At 56.7% G+C, this 15,408-nt stretch overlaps 1 protein-coding gene across 2 annotated transcripts; it reads left to right on the forward strand.

Moving 5' to 3' along the window:
• The first annotated feature begins 866 nt into the window (after positions 1 to 866).
• On the forward strand, positions 867 to 11,218 carry CENPM (centromere protein M). Of its 2 annotated transcripts, none has more exons than XM_037160773.2 (6): positions 867 to 997; positions 1,544 to 1,623; positions 4,639 to 4,731; positions 5,728 to 5,807; positions 6,900 to 6,991; positions 10,558 to 11,218. In XM_037160773.2, the coding sequence occupies exons 1-6, from the start codon at positions 941 to 943 to the stop codon at positions 10,696 to 10,698; spliced, it is 543 nt and encodes a 180-aa protein (XP_037016668.2). In that variant the 5' UTR covers positions 867 to 940; the 3' UTR covers positions 10,699 to 11,218. The 2 variants fall into 2 exon arrangements, with proteins under 2 accessions (XP_037016668.2, XP_037016667.2); XM_037160772.2 differs by lacking the exon at positions 867 to 997 and adding an exon at positions 1,262 to 1,409.
• Positions 11,219 to 15,408: the final 4,190 nt, after the last annotated feature.

Below are 15,408 nucleotides of genomic sequence, written 5' to 3' on the forward strand. Positions count from 1 at the left end.
TCAAAAGCCAAGTGAATTGCTTGTGATGTACTTAGAGATGGGAACTGCTGGTGGTTTGTGGTTTTTCTAAAGATTTTATTTATTTTCAGACAGAGGGAAAGGGAGAAAGAAAGGGAGAGGAATATCAGTGTGTGATTGCCTCTCGCAGGCCCTCAACTGGGGACCTGGCCAGCAACCCAGACATGTGCTCTGATTGTGAATGAAACCAGAGATCCTTTGGTTAGCAGGCTGGCACTCAATCCACTGAGCCAGACCAGCCGGGGCTGCTGGTGGGTTTTGATCAGAGATGTGGCCTGTTCCGATTTCTGTGTTGAAAGAATGGCTTTAATTGCTGTGTGGGGAATAGCCAGTAGCCCTGGGGACCAGGGTGCAAACCGGGAGTCAGGGAGAAGGCCGTTGTAGTAGTTCCCGGGGGGTGGGGGGGGGGGTGGCAATGGCTTGTCCTGGTGGTAGTGGAGGAAGTGGAGGAGGCAGTGGGAAGTGGTCAGCTTCTGGATGCATGTTAAGATTAGAACCCATAGGCTTGCTTAAGAGCTGGTTGTGAGTTGAGAAGAGCCAAAAACGACCCCAGGGTTTTGTTCTGAACAGCTGCAAGGTTGGAGTCAACTGAGATAGGGAAGATGGGGAAGGGGCAGGTTTGGAAAGAATCGGGAGTAAGGTGAATGAGCAGAAATGAACGAATGAATCATTGACTACCTTCTTTCTCTGAGGCGTGAAATAGAAGGCCTGTCCCATGGGCATCGCCTTCGAAGTCTGAGGCCAGCGCTGGAACACCGGCTCAGAAAAGGAGGTAGCATTTCCTTTAAGAGGGCTCCGCCCCGCTCTGCGAAACCCCGCCCAGGGGAGTCACGTGACCCTCGGGGAGCACCAGGGCGGGCCTGCAGCGCTGTTTGAAAGGAAGCCCCGCGCCGCCTGAGTGAGGATTTGGTCTGCGCCTGGGATGGCGGTGTTGCGGCCTCAAGACCAGCTGCCTGGCCTCAACACGGCCACCATATTGGTAGGCGTCGGCAGCCCGACTTCCGCCGCCCACCTTCCCTCCGGGGCTGTGCTTCAGCTACACGGTGCCCTGCGCTTTCAGGGGTGCTGGCGCGCGGTTCTGGAAGGGGTGGTGGGCGGGATAGCCACATTCTGAACCAATCGGAGTAGCCTCTCTCTGAGGCTGAGGTCGCCAATAGGTGCGCATCGGGCTCTTTTCCTGTTTGTGATTGGTTTCTGGCTTGGGGAGGCTGCGTGCCGGGTAGGTAGCTAAGTGGCTGAGATCCGCGCCGGGCAGGGACTTAGCTTTCCCTGGTTGCGGAATGGTCTGGCAGTCCGAGGGAAGGTCTGGAAGGCAGCGAGTGCTGTGCCAGCAAGACCCGAGGGTCGCAAACCTCAGGCCTTCCACCCGTGCCTATCAGAGTCCTTGTTCGGTAAATAGCGCCCTGCGCGCTGGAGCCAGAATCCTGGGAGTCGCGGCCGCCTTCGGTCCTTGCCCAGATCCCCATGGCCTCCAGAGGAACTGCTGCGTCCAGGTACCAATCGGCCGCCTTCTCTCTCTGGGCAGCTGGTGGGCACGGAGGATGCTCTTCTGCAGCAGCTGGCCGATTCGATGCTCAAGGAGGACTGCACCTCTGACCTGAAGGTGTAAGTAGTTGAGGCTGGAGTTGTCCGATCGCTCAGCTGTGGTCTGGGCGCGAGGGAGAGCGGAGGAGCCGCTCGAGGCTGGTGAAGGTGCGAAGGTGGAGCAGGTTGGCCAACCCCTTAACCATCCTTAACGCGTGGTCTGCCCTCCCTAACCCTGCGGGCGTCTGGCAGCACGCCATCCAAGGTGTCCTCTGTCACTCTCCCGCCACATACTTGTTCTCTTCCATCCAAGGTATCCTGTCACTCTCCCGCCACATACTTGTTCTCTTCCTCTAAGACTTGTCACCTCGAGAACTTTCTTTATTCACCTGTTCTCTTACGTGTTTCCAATCCACCACCCCAAGATCAGCCTCTTGAGGCCAGGGCTTTGGCTTTTGTTCCATGGTGAATCCCCAGTGCCTTGAGCAGCACCTGACACAGCATAGATGTATCCCCCGAATTTGGAGGAAAAGTGACTAAGGAAAGTATATTTTGTTTTCCTTCTAAACTGGTGGGAAGTAGAAACAGCTACTGATGGAGTCAACTGCTGTATGTGTGTGGGTGGCTTCTGCCGTGATAGAGGGATAAACTTCTAGGGCCGTGTTGAAGGAGGACAATCCAAATCTAAAGGGCATTTCCTCCGTGGGAACTGGAAATGCGCCTTACTAGGTAGATTAAATCCTGTAACAGCACCTGCACAAATCTCTGATGAAAGATTGTCCATTAATCTATCTGCCGTATGCATCGTGCGGCTCTTAGGCCACAGAACATCAAACACAATCAACTGTCTCAAACCCATGACTTAGAAATAGGAAAGAATATTTTTTTAATAATTCATTCAGCCCTGGCTGGTGTAGCTCAGTGGATTGAGCACAGGCCTATGAACCAAAGGATCTCAGTTCAATTCCCAGTCAGGGCACATGCCTGGGTTGCAGGCCAGTTCCCAGCATGGTATGCACGAGAGGCAACCATACATTGATATTTCTCTCTCTCTCTCCTTCCCTTCCCCTCTAAAAATAAATAAAATCTTTTAAAAAATAAAATAATTCATTCAGTTAGCAACAAGGTGAATGGGAAATGTGAACAAATTCTTTCCGCCTACATTGAGCAAGGTGGAAAGAAGTGTCATGGAAACCCGTGCTGAAAAAGGGCAAGGTAGTGACCTGCTGAAATCTGATGAAGAGCCCACTCCGGAAAAAGAAGAAAGCTCCTTCTTGAGTGTTTTGTGCTGTTGAGAAATGTAATAAGAACCTGAATATTTTAAAAAAGATTTTACTTATTTTTAGGGAGAGGGGAAGGGAGGGAGAGAAACATCCATCGGTTGCTTCTTGTGACCAGGGACTGAACCCGAAACCCAGGCATGTGCCCTGATCATGAATCAGACTGGCTTTGCTGGATGACGCTCAACCAAATGAGCCACACCGGTCAGGGAAGGAAACTGAAATTTTAAGAGGCATTCAAAGACCAAATGATAGAACAAATGAGTGACAGAAAAAGGGAAGTTGCAGAGCTAAGGGCAAAAATGGGCCAAAAATAATACAATACACAATCTACAAATAGAAACAGCAACATCAGAGTTGATGTAGTTCAGCACTTAATTATTTACAAAGAAGAGAGATTTGAGAACATCACAAAAATGTTTAAAGTTGTTTTAGAAGAAAACTTCCTGAAATGAGTAAAGAGTTTAATTTTTCTATTGTATGGGGACTGTACACCTTATTCCAGGAAAAATGGACACAGAACACTTTATGCCAAGGTAAGTTACTGAACTTCAAGGGTAAATGATTCTTCATATGGTCACCGGGTCCTTCCGTTGCCACATATTTGCAGCTTCTGCATTTGGAGCACATAACTGTAACCAGATCGCGCCTTTTGACCTTTTTTGGGTTTGTGGAGCCAAGTGACTAGTTCCGGCCAATGAGTTCTAAGCAGAAAAATGATCATCTCTTTTTTGGTGAGCTATTTATTTGACATTGAGACGTCCTCAGGGCCCTTTGCCCCTCCCATGGTGACAAGCAGTGTTCCAGAGAGGCAGCCTCATCGGTCTAGGCCCAAGGTTATAGTCAGAGCAAAATGTAAATATATATAGTAATAACAACAGTAATAATATGTCTTGTCCAAATGGTAGGGGAAGATAGAAGAATGTTAATTTTCTCATTTTTTATAATAGAAAATCAACGCAATTCAGATAAAATTCAAATGTGTGGTTTTAAATGATACCAATTTACTAATTTTTTCATAGTTTTTTCTTAATTGGGTCCTTTCAGGAAACAGTCTCCGTAGTTAAAAAATTATTTATCCAAGTTCATCTATTTTTTTTAGTTCTACTTTGTTTTGATTTCATTAAATGCAAATAAAATTAAATAATACTGTTGTCCTATTTTAGAGTATATCTATTCCAGTGTCTGAGTGTGTATAGTATGTTACATATATGAACATGATGTTGCATACATGTTGAGCAAAATGCTCTAATGTTAATTAATACTAGCAATTAAACATTCATATTTTTTGTACTTTTGGGTGTTTCCTGAATGGTAGGATGCTGGGTGGGAGGAGATGAGTAACAGGAATATGTGGAAATGGGCAGAGGTAGAGGGTTCACGAAAAACCTTCAGTGGGTATTTGACAACCAGAGACCAAGTCCCAACGAGAAGGACGGGGGCAGTGTGTCCAAGACCACACAGCTGCTGATCAGCAGAACTAGAATTTGAGCCACTTCTGTCACACTCTCAAGGAGTTCAGCCTTAACCTAAACTTCACAGTCAACACCCCGTCCTCTGAGCCTGGTGCCCCTCGCAGCAGTGTGGCTTGCTGGCCTCGCACGACCCTCCATCCAAAACTCCCTCTGGCGAGGCAGTTACTAAACAGCTCCTTTCTGGCACAGGAGCCGGAAGAAAGCGGTCTGGGTAGGACTGGCTCTGCCCTGCCCTGTGCTCCCCCGAGGGGTCTCCCCAGGAGGGTGGCAGGTGCATAGGTGATGTGCCTTTGACACAGCACGTGAGGGGTCACAGGAATGTCCTGCAATGTCTTTTTTAGCCACTTGGCACAGTCCCTCCCTCTGCCTTCCAATGTGACTCGCCCCCGAATTGACCTGATTGTGTTCGTGATCAACCTTCACAGCAAATACAGGTGAGAGCCAGCGGCTGGGGCTGTCGGGGCCCAGGTGGACCTGGCAGAGGCACCTACTGGGACAGCGACTCCGCTTTTGATGGGGATAGGAGAGGCAGGGAGGGGCTGCCTGGGGAGCCAGTGGCCAGCGAAGCGTGTTTAGAAGACACTGATACATCCCAGCAGTGTTACTGTCCCTTAGCTGAGGCTCTCTGGTGTCCGCCCTGCATCCCTGACGGCAGGCCAGTGACGAATGGCACACACCCCTGTCCTTCAGGAGCTCCTAGGCCCTTGGCTGGACTTTTGAATGCTGGTGAAGCCCAAATGACCTCTGACTCTCAGGACTTAGTCAGGGTAGACTTTGTGACACCTGAAAGGTGAGAAGGAAGGAGTTAGCCAAACAAAGCTGGGAGTGTTTAAACAAGGTGCTGGGTTTAAATACGGCACCTGATGGAAGGCCACTCGGCGATGCCTGCGTGCATTTTTAAAGGACGCGTGCTGTGCCCGCCAGGCTACTGCCCTACAGACACGTTCTCTTGGACGTGTCAGGATATGTGTGAGCAGGTGCTCCTGCAGCATCTCTGTGCCAAGGAGGACGTGGGGACCATGGGAACCTCGAGTCACTGGGAAACAGGGTGGCACTGTGGTCGTGCCAAACAGTGAGACAGATGTGGCACACCCAGCAAAATGCTTGTACCTGTCCCTGTCTGTATTTGCATGTGAAACGTTCCCAAAGAATCACACCCTAAATGTGGGCAGCAGCTCCCTCCGACCCTGGGGTGTTGGAACTGAAGGGCAGGCCGGCGAGGGAGGCGGTACTTTCTCGCCCACATCACGATTCTACAGGCTGGAGTCACCTCGTAATTAAAAGCTGACAATGAAAGGACAAACTATTGCTGTGGGGAAGTTTCCTGTCACCCGCCTCTCATTCCCTGGCCTCTGGGATGAGCCGGGGCTTCTGGGTTCGTCATTGTAAGGCTTGTCCTCTGATTTCTCTCCCTGGTCTGGCCGCCACAGCCTTCAGAATGTGGAGGAGTCTCTGCGCCACGTGGATGCCACCTTCTTCCTGGGGAAGGTGGGCTTCCTCGCCACAGGCGGTAAGTGCACCCCTCGCCCGCCACTGCCCATGTGCATGGAGGGCAGCGCCCCCCTGCCCCCCTCCAAGGGCAGCTGGCGTTAGGGTAGACTCCTGGCTCAGGAGGCCTGGCTGAGGGAGAGAACACAGGCTTCGGAATCTGACCTGCTGTCGGTCTTTCTAAAAGCACAACCTGAGCAGGGCATTCCGCCGAGCTAAGTCTGCTGAGAGTGTAGCTCAGAGTCGCCTGGTCGTTCTAGGGTAAAACCCAAACTCCTGGAAAGGCGCCGCGTGTTTGCAGCTGCCTCCCTGCCCGGCCTGGCCTCCTGATGCTCTCTCATTCCCTGGTTCAGCCTCCAGTTCTCTGAGCAGGCCCTGCTGCCTCTGCAACTTTGCATTATTAACAGCGGAAATAATGATAGCTGACCTCCACTGAGTGCTCACTGTACACCAGACACTGTTCTAAGTGCCTTGATTCTGTGTCACTAATCTTTGCCACAAGCACCCCTGTGAAGTAGGAGTGGCTATCTCTGGTATAGCCAAGGAAACTGGTTAAGTACCTTGCCCAAGGCCCCACAGCGAGAAAGTGTGGTGGAGCTGCGAGTCGGACCTAGGTAGTCATGTTCCTGAGCCATGTGGCTTCTCTCTCACTCTCTGCCTCTTCCGTCCAGCTAACCCCCTTTTTCTGTGTCCCGGGGGAAGCCCCCCCGCCCAGCCCTGCAGTCTAGGCCCTCGGGCACCCACCTGCCCTGCCCCCACGCAGAGCTGCGAGCTCCTTTCGGGAAGGGCCTGGTGCAGATTATTGTCAAAAAGCATCGGTGAATAAAGGAAGCCAGGTCGCTGAGCGAACTCACTCCGTGGGGCTCGGCTCTCACAACCCTCATTTTATAGAAGAGGGGACCACGTTTCCTAGCGTTCGTGCTCAAAGCCCTTTCGGCTTTCTTGTCTAATTTGATGACCTTGGGCCTGAAGAGAAGGTGGGACAGGATAGTCTACCCCCACCACCAACCAGAACCTGGGGCCGGAGAGGGAGGGGACCCGCCTTGCCCAGGGCACCCTGTTTGCAGCCAAGCAGCTGGAGGTTACAGCTGTGGCACTTGCGCCTTCTTTGCAGCTGGGCGGGACAGCCACTGCAGCGTCCACCGGAACACCGTGCTGAGGCTGGCCCAAGCCTACCGGAGCCCCCTGCTCTTCTGCGACCTGGAGGTGAGGACTGCACGCGGGCGCGGGGAAAGGGCAGTTTGAGCGCAGTGAGCTTGCAGGACTGCTCCTTGGAGGAGCCCCCGGTGCTGAGGGAGGGGTCCTGATGTGCAGGCACAGGGTCCCGGTTTGAATCCTGGCTTGTCCGCCCCCTGGCTGTGATTTGGGTTGGCCACCCTAAGCCGCGGGGACACAAATGTGAAGTGAAGCGATGACGTTCATTCATCTTGAGTGACTCTTATGTGCCAGGTGGTCCCTTGTTACCTTGCTTTTATTTTTGTTGTGTTTTCTGCACTCATAACTGAGCCGTGGGTGTTTATCTGTGGGTGCCTGTGAATGCCTCCCTCTCCTACGAGGGGTAAGTGCTGTGGGGCCAGGCCCCTGGTCTGTCTTGTTAGCCGGTACATCCCCCAGTGCCCTGGCCGTTGGAATGTCCCGCACCCCCTCACCTCTCTGATTGCAGACCTTGTCCACTCCCAGCCCGGGGCAGGGGACGGTGGGCGGGTGGGCAGATGTTGGAGGGACGCCTTGGGTGTTGGTTCTGCCCTGACTCTAGTGGCGTTTCTCTCAAGGTGATCTCAAGGTGAGCCCTAGTCATGGGCGGTACCAAGCAGATTTCTGCTGTCTTTTTTTTTCTCTCTTCAGCCTCTCTTTCTGCAGTAGAAATCCTGGTGGCCTTTTGGGAGGTTTGCTGAGGCCCCCAGGGCCTGGGCTGCCCAGGTGGTTTGAGGGTCTGTTTATTGGCTTTGAAGGTTCATTTAGAAGACTTGTGATTCTGGTCTGCTCTGCTTCTTGCACCCTTCCCCCAGGGCAAAGTGATGTAATGCAGAGGGAACTGAGTCAGCGTGCGGTCCTTCATCGCTGTTTGGATCAGGGGTTCTTAGTCCTGGGCCTGTGGAGCCCTCTGATCTGAGAGGAGAATCCAGGCATCTGTGAACTTGGGCGAGACAGCAGTTGCTTCTTTTATCTCACTAACATCTAAGTGAAATTTAGCATTATGAGCACAGGCAAGAGATGTCAGTAGTAGTAGCAGAATCTGACTGTTGCCGTCAGAAGTGGCAGGTGCACAGGGGTGCCAGCTAACCTTGTGGCGGAGGTGCAGTTCTGTGTGTGGCCAGTGGGTGGCAGGCCACACCAGGTCCTGCCTTACCCTGGGGCCTGAGCCCTGGAAAAAAGGCGTGTTGCCCCACTGCCCTCCACCTCCAGCCAGCAGCAGGCTTGCTGAGACCCCGTCCCTCAGAGGACACAGGCAGTGTTTAGACAGTCATCACTCCTCGCTCTCTCGGTGTCCTTTTCAGAGCAGACTCCATGTGATCAAGTTTGGGCCACACCGTATTTTGAGGCCTTTGGGTGGCAACAGTTATGGCCCCATTTTACACAAGAGGAACCCACTCTGAGGTGTGGGATTCTCCCAGTGAACCCGTTCCCTCGCTCTGCCAACAGGGCTGTGAGCCGGTCCCTGAGAACACAGATGCGCCAGGCGTTGGCTCTGCCCTCTCAGAGCCTGGTGAGCTTGGCCAGCTCATTACTTACTCAACAGAGAAGAGCTTGCTGAGTTTCTGAAGCCTGGGGGCGGGGGGGGGCGGGGGAGGGGACTGATTCCTTCCTTTCTGTGGGTGACAGAGGTGGTGGGGATTGGTCCAACTTGGGTTTGGGGGCTATGACTGGAGCACGGTGTGTACAGTGGGCTTGGCCGGAGGCAGGAGGCCGGCTGTGGGGCCGAGTGAGACCGGCAGCTTGCAGGTGTATTTCCGAGTGAGAGGGTTTATTCAACAGTTTCTTACATGTCTGCAGAGTGCCGAGCACTCTAGGCACCAGGGACGCATCACAGAACAAAACAGTAAAAAAACCCCGGTTCCATTCTAGTGCAGAAAGCAGGCGTGGAGTGCGTTAGAGAGTAGGGGGTGACACGGCAGGTGTTGCTAAGGTGATGAGATTTAGGTGGGGTGACGGGGAGGGGGTTCACTGGACAGCGGCCTGTAAGCAAAGACAGGCAGGCCGTGGAGGCTCCTGCGAGGAAAGCACTCGTGGCGGGAGGAACAGCAGGTTCGAAGGCCCTGAGTTCGGGACTTGCCTTGTGTTCAAGGTCCCAGGGGGGTGTGGGTGGCCAGGGCAGAGCGAACAAGGGGCAGAGCAGCGGGAGGTGAGTCAGAGTGACAGTGTGGCCAGGTTGGCAGGGCCTTGTGGGGGCATAGGAAAGGCCGGGACTTTTACTCTCAGCAAAACTGGAGCCGCCGCAGGGTGTGGGGCCAGGGAGAGATGTGGTTGCACTTGGGTTTCAGCTGGGTCCCTGCAGCTGTTGAGAGGAGAGTGGACTGAGGGGACGCAAGGTTGGATGGAGACGGGCCCGGGGGCTGTTTCTGGAAGAGTTGGCAGTGGCCTGGACTTGGTGGCATCTGGGGAAAAGGGCCCGGGGTGGGGCCAGTAGACCGTGCTGGTGGCCTGGGCGTCAGGTGTGAGTAGGAAGAGTCGGGGACGACTCTGGAGCTTTCGGCCTTTGGTTGAGATGGAGCCCCCCGGGGGCTCTGCGCTGGACAAGGTGAAGGTGTCTCTTAGTGGTCTGCACAGAAACTGAGTGGGCAGCTGACATGTGTGTGTGGCATTCAGAGGAATGGTCTGGAGATGTCATCTGGGATTGAGATGGTGTTAGGGACGTGGCACTGGATGAGGCCACCTAGGGACTGGGTGTGGGGCGAAGAAATGCAAAGGCCAGGCCCTGGGGCCCCGCATTTAGACTTTGGACCAAGAGAAGGGAGCAGCCTGTGCAGGGGGAGTCACCTAGGTGACTCTAGGTGGGGCCCTGGAGCACGGGAGAAAAAGCAGCTGGTGGGGGTGGCAGGGGACGGCACGGGGGCTGCGTGGGATTCTACCAGAGTCTCGGTGAGAGCCAGGCTGGTGCTGTGAGGACCGAGGCTCTGCCTCTGGGTTTAGGACCGGGGAAATGACAAGTGACAGACATGGGGAGCAGGAGGACTTGAGGATGCCTTGCTCTCTAGTTTGAGTCACTGGGTGGACGGTTAGAGAGGCATCAGAGGAAGGGGAGATGCTTCGGAGGCCACGGTCAGGCGGCTGGGGGAGGACATCTGAACGTCCGTCCCTCTGCTTGTCTACAACTGTGGAGCGCTGGGCCCTGGGACACTCACCCACAGAAGCCCGAGAAAGGGGCTCTTTGCTGGCGGCGTGTCCCTGTCCCGGGGAGGGCACTCTCGGTCCACCCCTCCGCCCCATCCCTGTGAGCGTCTTTCTCAGACCCAGGTAAGGGAGCTTCAGGGGCTCTGACCCTGGGCGGTGGTCGGGACTGGCCCCTGGTTGAGACCCCACCTCTGTGGTCACTGAGCGCGACTCTGGGCAGTTTGCCTACCGCCCCGGCCCCGAGGTTGAGCACTTGTTTCCTCTGGAACAGGGCTCACCGTCTCTGGTGTCCCTGGAGGGCGTTGGAAGGACTCGGAAGCTGCCCGGAGAGGTATGTGTGCCGTGGCCGAGGGCACGGCCGTGATGGGCAGTGGTGCGCCAGTCTGCCCCCGCGGGCGGTGTGTGGCTGCTCTGACCCTGTCCTCTGCTCCTCCCCACAGGTGGAGAGCTTTCGAGTCACCGTGGCGCAGCGCCTGGTCCGCATGCTGCAGATCTGCGCCGGCCACGTGCCCGGCGTGTCGGCCCTGAACCTGCTGTCCCTGATGAGCAGCTCCGAGGACCCCTTTGTGGAGGGCCTGTGACGTGGCCCTGGGCCAGCGGGCCACTTCCCTTTGGGACCCGACTCTGCGCCAGCAGGGAGTGCCGTCGGGGAGCCTAGCGGTGGGACCAGCCCCCCTCCCACCCGCACAACCCCACTCACTCACTCACTCGGCTTTGTCCATCGAATATGGTTCATCTCCACTCAGGACTTCCTGTGAATGGGGAGTCTGTGGCCAAAAACAGTTTAAAAGCCCTTGGTGTCATCCACCGCTTCCGTGCTGCAGATGAACTAACTCAGAACCATTAAGAGCAGGTGCGGGCGGGGCAGCTTGGCCTCTGCAAGCCCAGTTCGCCTGCACAGCTGGGCCTTGCTGTTCTTAGAGCCCCTGGTTGTTGCCTCTCGGAGCCTCAGTTTCCCTGGGAGGTCCTGGAGCTCGTGCTCCCTTTTTGCACCGTGGGGACTGCACCGAACCACAACAGGGAAGGCCCGAGCTGGCGTCTGCCCACCCTGTGCTCGGCCCGCGCTGATATGTTTCTTAATAAACTGTTCCTACCAGGCGAGCACTCAATGAACAGTGACTTGCTGGAAATCACAGAGCTAAGTTCCGAAACTGGTGCAAATCCAGGACTTCACGTTGGACTCCTCAGTTCGTGAGAATGAACTGAGGGTTGGCGGCTGGAGGCTTCGGGTGACTTGCACCCCTTCTCCCTGGGGTCTGACTGGAACCTGAAAATCCTACCAGCAGGCTGGGGCTCCTGCCCTGCCCTGTGGCTGCCGCATCCAGGGGAGCAAGGGAGTGAGTGGGAGGGCTGGTGGAAGAGAACCAGGTCCTGGCTCCCTTGGAGCAGGGCCGCAGCCCCTGGAGCTCACCCTGCTAGTGCCAAGGCCTGCCCTCCACCCCCAGGCGTCAGGAGGGCCCGGCCAGGTGCCTTGGGCAGTGCGGACACCTGATTCTCACTGGCGTGCGGGTCAGCTGCAACTCCTTACAGACGCTGGGGCCTCCTCCCAGAACCCAGCCTGGCGCCCCACCCCCAGCACTCAGGTTCCCCAGCACCTGACTGTCTGCGGGGCAGCCTCGCAGGCCCACCGAGCACCTCAGCTGCGTAGGTTTCGGTTGAGGCCCCAAATGTCACTGGACATTTGGCAGGGCCCTTCACGCTCCACAGAGCTTTTCTCACACGGTCGCTCCTGTCGCCTCCCAGCAGACCTGTGAGGTTGACGTTCCTCATTTCACAGCTAATGAAACCGAGACTTGTAGTCAGAGGCGTGTCCATAGTCGGAGCTGAGCAGCAGCGGAGCTGGCCTCCAGCCGCAACCCTCGGCTTTTCCTCCGGTTGTTCTCTTAGGCGGCTAATTGTTGAACAGAGGCTTTGGCTTTGGCTGGGCAGGCCCTGAACAGGGGACACGGTGGCGGAGGTGGCGGAGCTCGGGCCTCCTGCCTGAGAAAGCAGCCACTGCCTCCTGCTGGGAACCTGTCCCACGGGGCCTGGGGGCAGGGGCGCTTCACAAAGGAGAGGGCAGTGAGCAGGGGAGGAGGGCTGGCCCACCCCAGGGAGGAAGGCAGTGCCGACCCAGCCACTGTCCTTTCTGGGCATGTCACTTTTTGCTGGAGACAAAAGGAGGTCCTCCCAGTACCCCCGACCACCAGCGCCTCAGCCAGCAGAGGCGCGCTTCCCCCTCCAGCCCCTGTGCCGATTTTTCTTTGCTGCCTGGTACCATTTAACAAGAGAAGTGGCGTCGCATCTCCTGCCAAGGACCTGGAAGCCATTCCAACTGCTTGGGGACACGACACTGTCCCTGCTGCCAGCTCCAGCGAGCTTGGCGGGTCCTGGGACAAAGAGGCCCCTGCCTGCCGGCAGCACAGCTGCTTCGCACTGTCCCGAGGCCAGTCTTTATGCGCAACGGTGCCCAGAACTGGTGCTTGGCGCTGTGGAGGGAGAAAGGAGCGCCAGTGCTGGGCTGCTCACCGACCTGGTGACCTTAGGCAGATCACTTGTCCTCGTGAGCCTCAGTTTCTTCATCTGTAGAATGGGGTCAGGCTAACTAATGCCTTCCTCTCCAGCTGGTTGGGAGGACTGAGGATGAGAAGCCGTTTTAAACAAAGTTTGAAACAAACGTTAAGACCTCTCAGCTGTTACTGCAGCCGGAGTGGCAGCCTGAGGCTCCTGCAAGAGCCGCCCTCCACTGGGCCTGGAAGCTGCTGGGTCCGTGCCCTCTGAGCTGGAAGGAGGGAGGCGTTCGGCCCCTGCTGCGTGGTTCAGGCATTCAAGACTCGGGGGCAGGGCTTGTTCAGAGTCACAGGTGCTTTTGCCCCCTCAGGCCACCTGGCTGTGGGCAGCCCTCGGGCCTGCCCCAGGGAACTCACATTTCTCTGGGAGGTGGCCCAGGCCCTAGTATTCTGGCCCCAGTGGGGGTATTTCCCATCCCTGCCAAGGGAGCGGGGCCTCCCTGGTGAGGAGGGGCTCTGCAGTGTGGCACCTGTCACCTCCACCCCTCAGGGAGCGAAGGTGGGGCAGCCGGGGGCCCCAGGCCAAGGCTGGGACGGGGCGACCTGGCCTCAGAGGGGAAGCGATTTGGTGGGAAAGGACCTGGCCTTTCAGTCCCACTGACTTGGTGCCTGTGGCCAACCTGCAGCGTCACCTGGTGCAGCTCACTTCCTGTCCCTGAGCCCCAGAGCCTCTTGAGGTTCTTGCGAGGCTCAGAAAACCGAAGAGGCTGTCACCCACTGTACCTGCCCCGAGTCTGCCGCTGTCCACAGACAGCGGCCCCAGAAGGGTTGGTGGGCTGCACCCAGGGTTGTGGTGGGCGAGGCGGGCTGGGGACTCCCGAGGTGAAGCCCAGCCCCAGCGTGCCCCTCCCCACACGCAGCTACTGCTGGGCCAGACCCACCTGGCAGGACCCCCAGATGGAGGGACCACCCCACCCTCCCTCAAGCTCCCCTGGGGCCACGGGGGGGGGGGCAGGCAGAGAATCGTGAAAGGACTTCACCCTGACACTTGCAGACCCGAAGGACAGAGGAGGACGGGCTGAGGGTGACTGTGGAGAGCCCCAAGTCTGAGTCCTGCCGGAGTGTGACCCTATGGACTGGAGGCCACTGAGGGCCAGCTACGGATGGGCAGTCCCCAGTGTCCCTGACCTGGGCAGGACAGCTGCCTGCCTTGGGGCCACCCTCCAGGAGGACTGTCAAAGGCGTTCGGGGGCCCTGGGGCTAACATTTGGTAGTTGCCTGGTCTGACAGACAATGAGCCCCCAGCACTTGGTCCTCCTGTACTAGGCCTGGCCCCAGGCCCTGGTGGGCCTCACCTGACAGGGAGAGGGGCCGGGAGGGCCCAGCCGAGGGGCTGCCCGGCCCATCCTCACCCTCCTGCACTTGGTTGCTTTCCTCTCTGTAAAGGAGGATCGGTGCCACCCCCTACTCGGCTTAGGCAGAGGGGGCCCAGGGCCAGGCAGGGGGAGAGTCGGCCTGTGCTCCTGGTTGCTGCCTCGCTCCCTGGGCCTTGGGCCCTGCTCCCCAGTTGGCCTTGGGGATCCCTCGCACCTCCCTCCTGTTCCAAGGCCTCACCAGGCCTTCCCTGACTCACTGGCACCCTTCCCTCCTAAATGGTTTGACCACATAGGTTTTGTCTCCCTGGTTCCCTGCTGTCTCCCCAGAATGAGGCCTCAGGAAGGGTGGTCCCTGGGGAAGGTCCATCCTCCCCCCACACACAGCCTCCTTCCACCTTCCCACCTTCAGGCCTGGCTTCCAGGAGGTGGGCACTCCACTCCCGTGGCAGGAAGACTAAGGGGTGACCTCCTTTCCAACCCAACATAGAGGCATGGAGGGTCCACATTGCCCCACGTGAGTGCCCTTCGGAGTACTGGAGCGCGTGTGCGCGTGCGAGCCTGTGCGCGTGTGTAGGTGCAGGGCTGGCTCAGGCCTGTGGAAACCTGGGTGTGGGTTTTGCGACTGCTTCGTAGAAGGGCACTGTGTGCCCTTGGCGCAGCTTGAGTTCAAGGGGAGGGGCAGGATGGGGACTCCCGGGCTCTCCCAGCCCTCCTCCAGTGTCCTGAGGACCAGTGTCACATCCTTCCTGCTGTCCCCAGTGAGGGGGACTTCTTGGCAGCCTCCGGCTAACTCGGAAAAGGCAAGGGGAGTCTGTTCTGGGGATGCGGGTGGACTGAGACGGAAAGGGGACAGAGCAGCTACCGGACTGACAGGGATGGGGGGCGAATACAGGGGCTCCCACCGTGCAGCCCCCTTTATGAGACACAAAACCTGCATTCATTTTTAGAGAGGGGGAAGGGAGAGAACCATCGGTGTGCGAGAGATAACATCGATTGGTTCTCACACACCCCCAACCAGGGACCTGGCCGGAAACCCAGGCATGTGCCCCAACCAGGAATCGAACCCACAACCTTCCGGTTTGCAGGCCGGCACTCAGTCCACCGAGCCACACCAGTCAGGGCCAAAACCTGTTCCCCTAGGTACGCACTGGAGAGTTTAAAGGCACGACACAAGACTGGAATGAAAGACCGCCGCCGAGTGAAGTCTCCACCACCCTCCCCAGGGAGGGCGTGGAAATGCCTGCTCTTACTCAGAGACTCTGTATTGTTTGAGGGTTTTTTTCGGGAGAATGTCTTTAAGTATTACTCACAGAATTACATGTAAAGCTAATTTTTACCTAAGTAGAGAGTGCATTCTGGGTCTCAGAGTGCTTTCAGGTCCAGACCTGGGGGGCCGGGCCACCCTGCCCTGAGGGACTGCCCCCAC

The sequence above is a fragment of the Artibeus jamaicensis genome, unplaced genomic scaffold (assembly GCF_021234435.1).
Source record: "Artibeus jamaicensis isolate MK-2021 breed Jamaican fruit bat unplaced genomic scaffold, CSHL_Jam_final contig_233, whole genome shotgun sequence".
Taxonomy (NCBI): Eukaryota; Metazoa; Chordata; class Mammalia; order Chiroptera; family Phyllostomidae; genus Artibeus; species Artibeus jamaicensis.